Source organism: Biomphalaria glabrata, chromosome 6 (assembly GCF_947242115.1).
Source record: "Biomphalaria glabrata chromosome 6, xgBioGlab47.1, whole genome shotgun sequence".
Lineage (NCBI taxonomy): Eukaryota > Metazoa > Mollusca > Gastropoda > Planorbidae > Biomphalaria > Biomphalaria glabrata.
This window is the reverse complement of record NC_074716.1, coordinates 12,583,383-12,595,537: the sequence shown is the minus strand read 5'-3', so window position 1 is coordinate 12,595,537 and position 12,155 is coordinate 12,583,383. Positions and strand designations below refer to the sequence as shown.

General features: G+C 36.9%; 1 protein-coding gene across 1 annotated transcript; it reads left to right on the top strand.

The window, feature by feature from the left end:
• Positions 1 to 2,567: 2,567 nt before the first annotated feature.
• On the top strand, positions 2,568 to 11,540 carry LOC129926680 (uncharacterized). The gene is made up of 2 exons (XM_056032185.1): positions 2,568 to 2,951; positions 10,389 to 11,540. The coding sequence occupies exons 1-2, from the start codon at positions 2,568 to 2,570 to the stop codon at positions 11,538 to 11,540; spliced, it is 1,536 nt and encodes a 511-aa protein (XP_055888160.1).
• The last annotated feature ends 615 nt before the right edge of the window (positions 11,541 to 12,155 follow it).

Sequence of the window (12,155 nt, the reverse complement as noted above, 5' to 3'; positions counted from 1 at the left end):
TAAAACTAACTTAATTAACACTCCATAACATAAGGTACACTTACAGGCATGTGAGATTTTAAGAACTATAGTGTTGTGTATGTGTGTGTATAAGGCCTTCATGTGTGTATCAAACTATCATCCTAAGTACAAGACTTGTAAAGTATTCCTATATATTATACAATGCTGCTGGAATGTGATTACTGTTTTCTTAAATGATTACGTGAATATCTTAATGATTACTTGATTATGTTTGTGTGTACTAGTGCAAGGGTATTTCGTTCTAGTTGCGAGTTGTTTAAAAGAAGTATTAATTCTAAGTTCACTTTTCCTAATTCAGTAAATACATTCATTAAACTGTACTTCTTTATTACATTTGTACTCTTACCCTATATGCATAGGATGCGCGGTGGCTGAGCGCTAAAGCGCTTGTCTTCTAAACCGAGGGGTCTTGGATTCGAATCCCTATGAAGTTTGGGATGTCTGAGTCCAGCCAACTCTAATGTGTACCTAACAATAGTTGTGGAAAATAAGGGTTGTCCTACGCTGGCCACAAGACACACTCGTTAACCGTGGGCCACAGAAACAGATTTCCTTTACATCAACTGCCTCATAGATAACAAGGTTTGAAAGTGAAACTTTACTCTTTTTTTACTACCTGCTTATGTTTACTGGCTTTGTGTTATTGCCATAGTTTCCTTATTAATATTGGAACACATCAAATTTTGCGACTAAAGATGTTGCTCTAAACTTGATTTTGCACAGAAAACAAAAATTGTCCCATTTAAATCCTAATCCTTGTTTTTCTATCTCTAAATTTCGAAGGAAAAAAAAAATCCCGATTTTAGTTTCCGGCGAGAATTTTACATTCATTTTTCTTTCAATTCAAATGAAATGAATTTTCTGGGTTTTATTTCCCCTGTCTTCCCTTGAGTTAGCAACACTAGTGTGGATCTGAAATCATCAGAGAGAAGGCTAAATATAGCACAGACTAAAGGGAAACAAAAAAGTCTAATTTAAGTATAGTGAGAACGACAGGGATGATGTCAATTCAATTTTAATATCAAATGTTTCACCTTAATGTAGAGCGATTTTATGAGCTAACTCAAACACACTTACTAACTCACACACACAAATACACATACGAAATGTTACGATGTCATCCCAAGAACACAAACACATGCGAGTCTACACTTATAACATATACCATTAGTTACAGATGACTGTAACTGCAACAGAATAACCTGTAGGCGGTGGAGGCCAGTGGCTCGTTACCACGTCACAGGAATCACAGGTCTGTACGATATAGCAACAAGCTATTGGTCTAAGCTGCCCACATGTTGCGAAGTCAGAGTCAGTGTTGAGGTCTGCTATCACGATTGGTCTCGGCTGCCAACGTCCCAACCTGTTGTGCAATAGTGACCAATAGCTTGTTGCCACGAAACAGGTCTTCTCTGTCTAAATGGCTAGTTGGTCACTAAAACATATAAAACATCAGGTAGGTAGGTGAGTAAATGTTCTACTTTAAATAATAACTGTTTATTCTTGTAGAAGGGAAAATGTCACATACAAAAACACATACAAAGCACAATACAAACACATACACAGACACTATCTTAAGGAACTGAGTGGAATCGAGACCAATTGTTATAGATTGGTCTCAGTGGAATGGGGAGAAAGACGGTCAGCAGATCACGTGTGTGGCCCCAACGATTCAACAGACTAAGGGATGGGTGGTGGTGGAGGCTTTAGTTTCAATTAGAGATTGTTTATTTGCTTTTACGACGTGGCATTTGTCTTCTATTTCTATTTCTGTTTCTATTTCTATTCTTATTTTCGTATGTTCATGCTAAAGTAGAGCTTTAGTCTTCCTAAATTTGACTTTTAATGTATTAGCTATCTATAAATAGTCCTACAATGCTATCTTGACTTTACGGGTCTAATATTTGGCCCAAACTTCGGTTATTACTTAGAGAAACTCTTTTTTGTTTAGAATTCGGTTAAGCGGAACTAACATAAGGTGAAGGACATACTGGACAAAAAGCTTTTTACTCATTGGACCAAAACTGGGGATAAATGATGCGTGAAATGATTGAGCCGAAAAGACATCTTGGAAATGTCAGGTGATCAAATGCAATTATGTCATCCTAAATTCAATTACATCTTGGCATGAAAGGCCATGCATGCAAGTTATCTATCCGTCTAAAGAACACTCTATCAAGCAATCAATCTAGCTAGCTCATTGCGCTGGATTGGCTCAACTTTCTTAGTCTGGATTTAATCAACAAGTTGTCAATCTCTGTTTTATGTTCAATGTCTGGATCAAATCAAATACCTTTCTGTCTGTCTCTCTCTCTCTCTCTCTCTCTCTCTCTCTCTCGTTACTTTTTCCCTTTCTCTTTCACCTCCCTTCTTTTTTCCAACTTTTTCATATTCAATCTTAATCTCTCTTTCTCTCCCCTCTCTTTCTCTTTCTTTCAATCTCTCACACTGTCTATGTGTCTCTCTTTCTCTCTTTTTGAATCTCCCACACTCTCACTCTGTCTATGTGTATCTCTCCTAGAAAAAGTACATCGCTGAAGCCTTCAATGACATCCAAGATTCACAGTAGATCTCAAATGACATCCAAGATTCACAGTAGATCTCAAATGACATCCAGGATTCACAGTAGATCTCAAATGACATCCAAGATTCACAGTAGATCTCAAATGACATCCAAGATTCACAGTAAATCTCAAATGACATCCAGGATTCACAGTAGATCTCAATTGACATCCAAGATTCACAGTAGATCTCAAATGACATCCAAGATTCACAGTAGATCTCAAATGACATCCAAGATTCACAGTATATCTCAAATGACATCCAAGATTCACAGTAGATCTCAAATGACATCCAAGATTCACAGTAGATCTCAAATGGATGAACGTTGGTCCCTTCACAGAATTTCAACGTTCCAATTGCGAATTTGTGTTTGACTCACTTTACTAAGCAGGCGTGTTAATTTTGAGAACCTTTGCGAGCATAATGGCTGAAATAAAAGGGTCAAGAAACCATTTAAATCTGCCAACGCACATGGAAGAATATACACAGTGATAGCCCAATCAATTCTGTTTTTAAACTGACGAGACAATTTCTTCCTTTCGGAAAAGACATGCAAATGTTTATTTATTTAAAAAACAATAAAGACATGTTTTAAATACATTTTTTAAAGACAATATCTCCATTATACAACTTAACTTTGTAAAAAATATTATATAATTTAACAAAATAAATTATAACTAAAAAAATGTACGGGTCAAGCCTGGTATTAAGCCCCCAAACCTTTACATCGATCGATGTAGCTGCGTTATTTAGATTGAACAAGAACAGGACTTCGAAGGTAATTTTTTAAATAAATTCAGGTTACTCCCCCCTAGATATACTGCTATTCGTAGCTGAGGAACCATTTATTGCGGTGTGGATTGTTTGAACCTGGGTGTTGTGATTGATACCCGAGACTGTACGATGTGTTTACCTGACTATCCCAAGTTCCCAACCACCAACCGATAACACTCCTTATCCTAAATTAGCTCAACTCAGTTAGTACCCAGGTGATGAGGATTTAAGAAGCAGGTTAGTGAATTATGCCCCAGACAAGACCATAGGCAGAGAAGTGATTTCTTTAATTGTCTTTCAATGTTTGTTTTGTGTATTATAGAATTTTAGTCAAATAAAGTTGTTGTTTTTTTTTGTACTTGTTAATTCAACTCAACGCTTTATATCAGTGTTGCATAAACTAGGGCAGGCGGGCCACTTACGGTGTGTGAATTTGTGCTACCTGACCCCTCAAAGTTTCCGACCAGTACACAATGAACCCGCAGAAGGTCAGTAACGTCACGCTTAATGACTTTTTATTTCCTTTTATTTAATGTGGTAAGGAAACGTTAACCGCCACTGCCTTGTATCAATGGGACTAATTCAGTTTCATATAGCTTATTTTAGTGTTGATGTAATGACCTTAACCTATTTTCCACTGTAATGAAGAAAATTGAATATCTGTCTGTTTTCTATCAAAAAGAAAAAAGAAAAAATTAAATTAAAGAATATTCAGGATAGATAAGTTATCACCTCCATCTCTGACTTTATTAAGTTCACCTCAACTAATTTCAGTTTGTTTCATTTCTCAAAAAAGAAATCGACCCGATGACCTTCGATTTGTAGGTTTTCGGGAAACTCTAGAAATGTGTAGAATAATTTTTTGCACTAACCAAGAATCTGTTGTTGTTTTTTTTCAGTTTTATATTTATTGCTGTAAAACAAAATATCAGGTAAAATGTGTGTCGCTACTTTCAATGCAAAGGCTGCATGTGATGTACCTACGAAATGATGCTTGGAAAATTGACTCCTTGACCTCGACCAAGTTATCACAAATACCTCCTTAGAAAATAGCGCAATATCACAACACAGAACTCCGGCTTCAGAACAAAACAAGAAAAATCATCCATCCATCCATATCTATATAATTCCCCTCATGGCCCAACAGCCCGGCACCAAGGAGTAAAGGAAAGATCACTCCTTCATTTCCACGAGTCGGACCAGAGTCACAGAGGGGGGGGGGGGGGGGGAGAGAACAAATAGTCATCATCCGTCACTAAATTGCAGGGCCGGACTTAACCATTGTGACCTAGAAGTCATGGAAAGATCACCCCCTTATCCATTTCTACCTCACGTAACCTTACAGACGAAAAAAAGAGGTGGGGGGGGGGGGGGGGGACAAGTAATCTACTCTGTGTCTTCACCCGTCAATAAATAGCAGGGCCGGATTAACCATTGTGGGGTCCTATGCGAAACGGATTTCGCGGGGCCCAGTTTGAGTAGGGATACGGATAATAAGTGAAATTTAAAACTTTGTTTTAGAAAATAAATTCGTTTAAGCATTTTATTCATTCTTTACTACATACAGAATTACTTTACAAGCCTTGCGTGTAGCGAAGTGATACAGTATATCATAAAAAGTCCATTTCCTACATAGATTACGCTCAGTAGCAAGAGTAACCAAATGTTTCAATCTACGAGAATTGTTGACCAAACATGACCTCAGGACTTTCCAGGACCTTTTCGCATATCTTGCAATTTCAGGAGACTTCTAGGAGCTCCTGGTAAATCAGCATGCTGCGTGAAATCTGTTATAAGTCATAAATGGTTTAATTTATTAATTTACACCTAGAATTAGTACGGGTCTTATGAAAGTTCGGGTTCCCTTTGAGGTCGCTTAGGTAGCAGTGGTCTAAGGCCGGCCCTGCAAAATAACGGCCTATACTACGCCGTCGATCGACTATATTTTATAAAATTCTTTTTTAAAAAAAAAGGGGAAGAACCATACACGTATAGCCATATCCATCAGTGCTGTTACATTCTTTTCTCTTAATCAATATCAAACCAAATTAATTACTTAGCACTAATTAATTAATTAATTGGTTAATTTCTATATTGATTCAAACTTACTTAGAAACAATAAATGATTGTGTGCACATTTTCAACTAGATCCAAGGATGCGGTGTGAAGAAATAACGTGTACCAGACAGACAGACAGAACGGACAGACAGACAGACAAACAGAGTGTGTTGATATACGTTTTGTAATTTAAAAAACGAATTTACACTTTTACAGTCCAAACTTAACGAAAGATATGAAGAAACAAGTCATTACATGCCATGTTCTCCAGATCATAATTCTAAATTTCTTTATATTTTTTTTTGGACTATGGCTAGACTAAATGTTTCTTTTAAATTTTCGCCCGCTCCTGAAAACGTTTGCCCATCACTGGACTAAGATGACCCTCGGAAATCCACAATGAATGCTATGTGTCGTAATCCCCCAGCCTCCATTGCATCTTTACTTCTTTACCGACACACATATGCACATATATGTCAATATTCTTCTCCAGCAGTCACAACCGCATACGCATTCTCTCTGTTCACACACATTATCTCTATTCTTACACATTTCTCTATTTACACACATTTTCTCTATTCACACACATCTTCTCTATTTACACACATCTTCTCTATTTACACACATCTTCTCTATTTATACACATATTCTCTATTCACACATATTATCTATATTCACACACATATTTTTTCTTCACACACCTATTCTCTATTTGCACACATTTTCTCTATTCACCAAATCGCTGACGGTGTTAATTAAGGCCAGACTCTCCTGTTGTATCCAACAGATGTGTCATTAAACTTAAAGCCACGAGAAGACTCCCTCAGTTTGCCTATGTATGTGTGTATGAACTCTGTACGACATGTGTGTGTATGGCCTTGAGCGAGTGGACGTTGACCTTCTCTGGTTAGAAGTACAACTTATTTTTCTAATTTCTCGGTGCATTGGGGGCATCTTGGAGTTCGCTGGGTGCACATTTTTTGTCCTGCCCCAGGGGGTAAGGGAGAATTAATAGAGGACAAACTTCCTAACTCGGTGTTAAAAAATTCTCATACAGGTTATCTGGGCTTTAAATGATGGCATTCCATTGAATTAGAAAATTGTCCTGTTTTCTTCACTTTTACAAAGCTTATACCAACTCACTCTGTCTGTCTGTCTGGTAAAAACGTTTGCACACGTTATTTCTCCCACACTCATTCTCGGATCAAGCTGAAACTTTGCACAAATATTTTTTTTTAATTTACGAGATCTAAACGGACGGACGGACGGATGGACAGATAGACCACACAAAACTAAGAGCGTCTATTCCCTTTTCGGGGCCGCTAAAAAGCTATAGTTTAGTTATTTGCTATTGCTGAGATGTCCAAATAACAAGTGACATCGTATGGTGCACTGATTGCTTCAGAAATGGGGTTAAAATCACATTCGTTTTGTGGGGGTGTTGGCTATTTTTAAGAATAGGAAGACATTTTTGACAAGGAACAAAAGGAACAGCGATAATAGAGCTCTTCAGGAGATGATGACAAGGAAAACTAACTCTAATGGAACAGACGTCATCCCAGTGGAAGAGAACGCGCAATTAAAAAGAGAAAAATATAACAAGCATCCAAAATACAAAGGGCGGCCACTCTGAAAAGTTGGACAACAATGAACGGAAGAAATTGCTTGAAATAAGGAAAACATTACCGCGACCATTCCATTAGCACGCCAGCAGCTAAATGGTTAAGGATTAAATTGAAGTGTAAACAAAAAAGATGATCTTGAGGAAAGAAATATCAATGTTGGGTTTGTTTTCCAAGTGGGGTAGTTGTTTTTTGTTTTTTTTTTTGTGTTTTTTTTTTAAAGTTCATATGTCCTGTACTTTAAACATGTGTCCTTATTTAAGGAAAGGTTACTTAGGTTCTTTTTAAGGAAAGGTCACCTAGATACTTATATAAGGAAAGGTAGCTTAGGTATTTAAGGAAAGGCCACTTAGGTCTTTATTTAAGGAAAGGTCACTTAGGTCTTTATTTAAGGAAAAGTAATTTAGGTCGTTTTTAAAAAACGGTCACTTGGGCCCATATTTAAGGAAATATTTACCTTAGTTGGAGTTTTAATATTTAAAAATAAAGGTATCTTTTTGAGCTAAATATATTTTAGCTATCATTTCTATTGAGATTATTTAAATAATAACGAATGTGGAAAAATCTGAAAATAGGTGTGTTTCAGCTCTATGAGCAGGTGTGTTGAAGTTATATGTGCTGCTGATATTTAGCAGCTATATATATCTAGCTGTATATGCAGGTGTATTGAAGCTATATATCTAGCTGTATATGCAGGTGTATTGAAGCTATATATCTAGCTGTATATGCAGGTGTATTGAAGCTATATATCTAGCTGTATATGCAGGTGTATTGAAGCTATATATCTAGCTGTATGTGCAGGTGTATTGAAGCTATATATCCAGTTGTATGTGCAGGTGTATTGAAGCTATATATCCAGTTGTATGTGCAGGTGTATTGAAGCTATATATCCAGTTGTATGTGCAAGTGTATTGAAGCTATATATCCAGTTGTATGTGCAGGTGTATTGAAGCTATATATCCAGTTGTATATGCAGGTGTATTGAAGCTATATATCCAGTTGTATGTGCAGGTGTATTGAAGCTATATATCCAGCTGTGTGTGCAGGTGTATTAAAGCTATATATCTAGCTGTATATGCAGGTGTATTGAAGCTATATATCTAGCTGTATGTGCAGGTGTATTGAAGCTATATATCCAGTTGTATGTGCAGGTGTATTGAAGCTATATATCCAGTTGTATGTGCAGGTGTATTAAAGCTATATATCTAGCTGTATATGCAGGTGTATTGAAGCTATATATCCAGTTGTATGTGCAGGTGTATTGAAGCTATATATCCAGTTCTATGTGCAAGTGTATTGAAGCTATATATCCAGCTGTGTCTGCAGGTGTATTAAAGCTATATATCTAGCTGTATATGCAGGTGTATTGAAGCTATATATCTAGCTGTATGTGCAGGTGTATTGAAGCTATATATCCAGTTGTATGTGCAGGTGTATTGAAGCTATATATCCAGTTGTATGTGCAGGTGTATTAAAGCTATATATCTAGCTGTATATGCAGGTGTATTGAAGCTATATATCCAGTTGTATGTGCAGGTGTATTGAAGCTATATATCCAGTTCTATGTGCAAGTGTATTGAAGCTATATATCCAGTTGTATGTGCAGGTGTATTGAAGCTATATATCCAGTTGTACGTGCAGGTGTATTAAAGCTATATATCTAGCTGTATATGCAGGTGTATTGAAGCTATATATCTAGCTGTATGTGCAGGTGTATTGAAGCTATATATCCAGTTGTATGTGCAGGTGTATTGAAGCTATATATCCAGTTGTATGTGCAGGTGTATTAAAGCTATATATCCAGCTGTATGTGCAAGTGTATTGAAGCTATACATCTAGCTGTATGTGCAGGTGTATAAAAGCTATATATCTAGAGATTTATGAAGATGTATTGAAGCTCTATATAGAGGTGTATGTTTAGTTATATTGAAGCTATATATCAAGCTGTATGTGCAGGTGTATATCTCTGTAAACAGGTGTGAGATATATACATGAAAGTGTTTGCTTGATACCCTGTCAAATGACATCTAGTGACATCTCATGGCATGAGATTATAATTCTAAACGTCTCGGCATCAAGAGAAATTAAAAAGTCACGTGCTCAAAATACGACGTCTAATTAATTTAAAAAAAAACAAGTCAAGGAAGAAGACAGGTTTTAGAGCGATCACTAAAGGCAAAGTTATTTTTGGACAAGGACGACTGATGTCTAAACAATAAAGCATACACATGACGTCAGATCGACCGGATGAAACACATTTTGAAAAGGAGCTTATCTCTGTCAATGTCTTAGGCGCCATTGTTTTGATCAAATGTTAGGGGAGTGATGTTACTAGAAATTAAAATTTAAGCAGCCGACTTTCAGAGTTCTCTGTTTCCTTTGTGAGTCTTGACTGGGCAAAACTAAGTAGTATCTCCCTACAGTTTTAAACGTTTCCAATAAATGAGTTTTCTCTATCTTGTACTTGTGTTTCTTGTCCGTCATTGTCCGTCATTCTCCTTAATCGTGAATATTTTTATAAACATCCTGATCCATCGAAGTTTCAACATTTTGTTTCGCATTTTTATGAACCTGACATGTCCAGGTCATTCGCTTTTTTTTTTTTACTTATGGTTTGGGTTTAAATTTTAACAATGTAGGCCTGTGTATAAATCTATAACCTATCCTGTCTATATTGTATGGTTATAATTTTAAAGTTTTTGATGATTAGTCGAATAGACCTATTAGATGTCAAACACCTCTGATCATATTGTGCATATTTATTTTTAAGATCGTCGCATTCATAATAGAGTATACATGTTAAAAGAAGTAAAAGGCCGAGTTGATGCTTATATTGTAGTTAAAAAAAACTTAATTTAAAATAACTTAATTTATTACAATAGTATTAACTGTTGTTGTTTTTCTTACTAATTTATTTATTGTTATGTCCCCTATATTCTCGCCTGAAAGAGCTAGTCAACTAATGTTGCAACTGCTTGTGTGATGCTAAATAAATATGAACTAACAGATTTAGAAATTTTATAAGAACGTACTAAAAATGAGATAAGAAAGAAATAAACAGCTGTTCCAACCAGTGGTTCCAAAATTAATTTATAATTGATAAACAAAACAATATCGGACAAGTATAATGCAATCTCTTCACATTTTTGTGATAGATTTATATTAATCTACATAGTCAGCGATGATGAGAGTCTCACAGTCCTATAGTCACAGTTACAGTACACAGTCCAACAGTCATAGTCCAACAGTGTACGGCTACAGTGCATAGTCCTACTGTCACGGCTACAGTACACAGTGAAGCCAGTAAAAGATAGTTGACAATCAACAACTTTTTTTTTTAAATACGCCTAGGTCAGGAATGCCACTATCAGACATATAGCAGCCAATGTCCATTCTATCAGACATCTAACAGCCAATGTCCATTCTATCAGACATCTAACAGCCAATGTCCATTCTATCAGACATATAGCAGCCAATGTCCATTCTATCAGACATATAGCAGCCAATGTCCATTCTATCAGACATCTAACAGCCAATGTCCATTCTATCAGACATATAGCAGCCAATGTCCACTCTATCAGACATCTAACAGCCAATGTCCACTCTATCAGACATCTAACAGCCAATGTCCATTCTATCAGACATCTAACAGCCAATGTCCATTCTATCAGACATCTAACAGCCAATGTCCATTGCATCAGACATCTAACAGCCAATGTCCATTCTATCAGACATATAGCAGCCAATGTCCATTCTATCAGACGTATAGCAGCCAATGTCCACTCTATCAGACATCTAACAGCCAATGTCTATTCTATCAGACATATAGCAGCCAATGTCCATTCTATCAGACATCTAACAGCCAATGTCCACTCTATCAGACATCTAACAGCCAATGTCCATTCTATCAGACATATAGCAGCCAATGTCCATTCCATCGGACATCTAACAGCCAGTGTCCATTCTATCAGACATCTAACAGCCAATGTCCACTCTATCAGACATCTAACAGCCAATGTCCATTCTATCAGACATCTAACAGCCAATGTCCATTCTATCAGACATCTAACAGCCAATGTCCATTGCATCGGACATCTAACAGCCAATGTCCATTCTATCAGATATCTAACAGCCAATATCCATTCTATCAGACATATAGCAGCCAATGTCCATTCTATCAGACATCTAACAGCCAATACCCCTTCTATCAGACATAAAGCAGCCAATGTCCATTATATCAGACATCTAACAGCCAATGTCCATTCTATCAGACATCTAACAGCCAATATCCATTCTATCAGACATAAAGCAGCCAATGTCCATTCTATCAGACATAATGCAGCCAATGTCCATCCTATCAGACATCTAAAAGCCAATGTCCATCCTATCAGACATCTAAAAGCCAATGTCCATTCTATCAGACATCTAACAGCCAATGTCCATTCTATCAGACATCTAACAGCCAATGTATATTCTATCAGACATATAGCAGCCAGTGTATAAAAATAACAAATATTACGACACTTAAATTAAATTTCAAACATAAAAGAATGCATTGGCTCTACGTCGACTCATCCTAGGTAGTCACGACTGTGGAGATCTACTTGCTGCACAGTGTTAGAAGCGCCTTGTTGCTTCTTTTGTGGTGAAAATGTCGAAACGTTATTTCCGGTCTGGTGCATCAAATCGAAAACGAAAAGGAAAGGTTACAAAGAGGTGCTCTATTCAATTTCGTTTCTCGTCAGCCGCCGCCACATTGGGCAGCATCTACTTTCGATACTCAGAACGACCAAGATCCACGAAACACATTCACGCTATCGACGCTTGGATTGAGCTGGACATTCGCTGGAAGTAATGAAAGACAAGAAAACACACAAATTTGTGCGAGACTTAGCGCTGGAACAAAATGTTTGACTAAGAATGATTTCAATTGTGCAGTTGCTTGTTGATGTACTTTAGATATTTCAACATCTTGACAACTCTAGTGTTTCTTCTTCCTCTAACACGATTTTTGCTGCTGAGCTGTGAGCTCTTTTGCAGACTGTGCCAAGGAAAAATAGTGTGCTGTTCTCTTTAGTTGTTCTGCAGGGTGTTGGTTATGTTGGGCTGTAGGGGTAG

Bases quoted from the DNA above. Each gene is read 5' to 3' on its own strand.
- LOC129926680 (XM_056032185.1), top strand. From the start codon at position 2,568: ATGACATCCAAGATTCACAGTAGATCTCAAATGACATCCAAGATTCAC. The intron at 2,952-10,388 runs GTTTGACTCACT...AAATACGCCTAG, and splicing joins CGTTCCAATTGCGAATTTGT to GTCAGGAATGCCACTATCAG.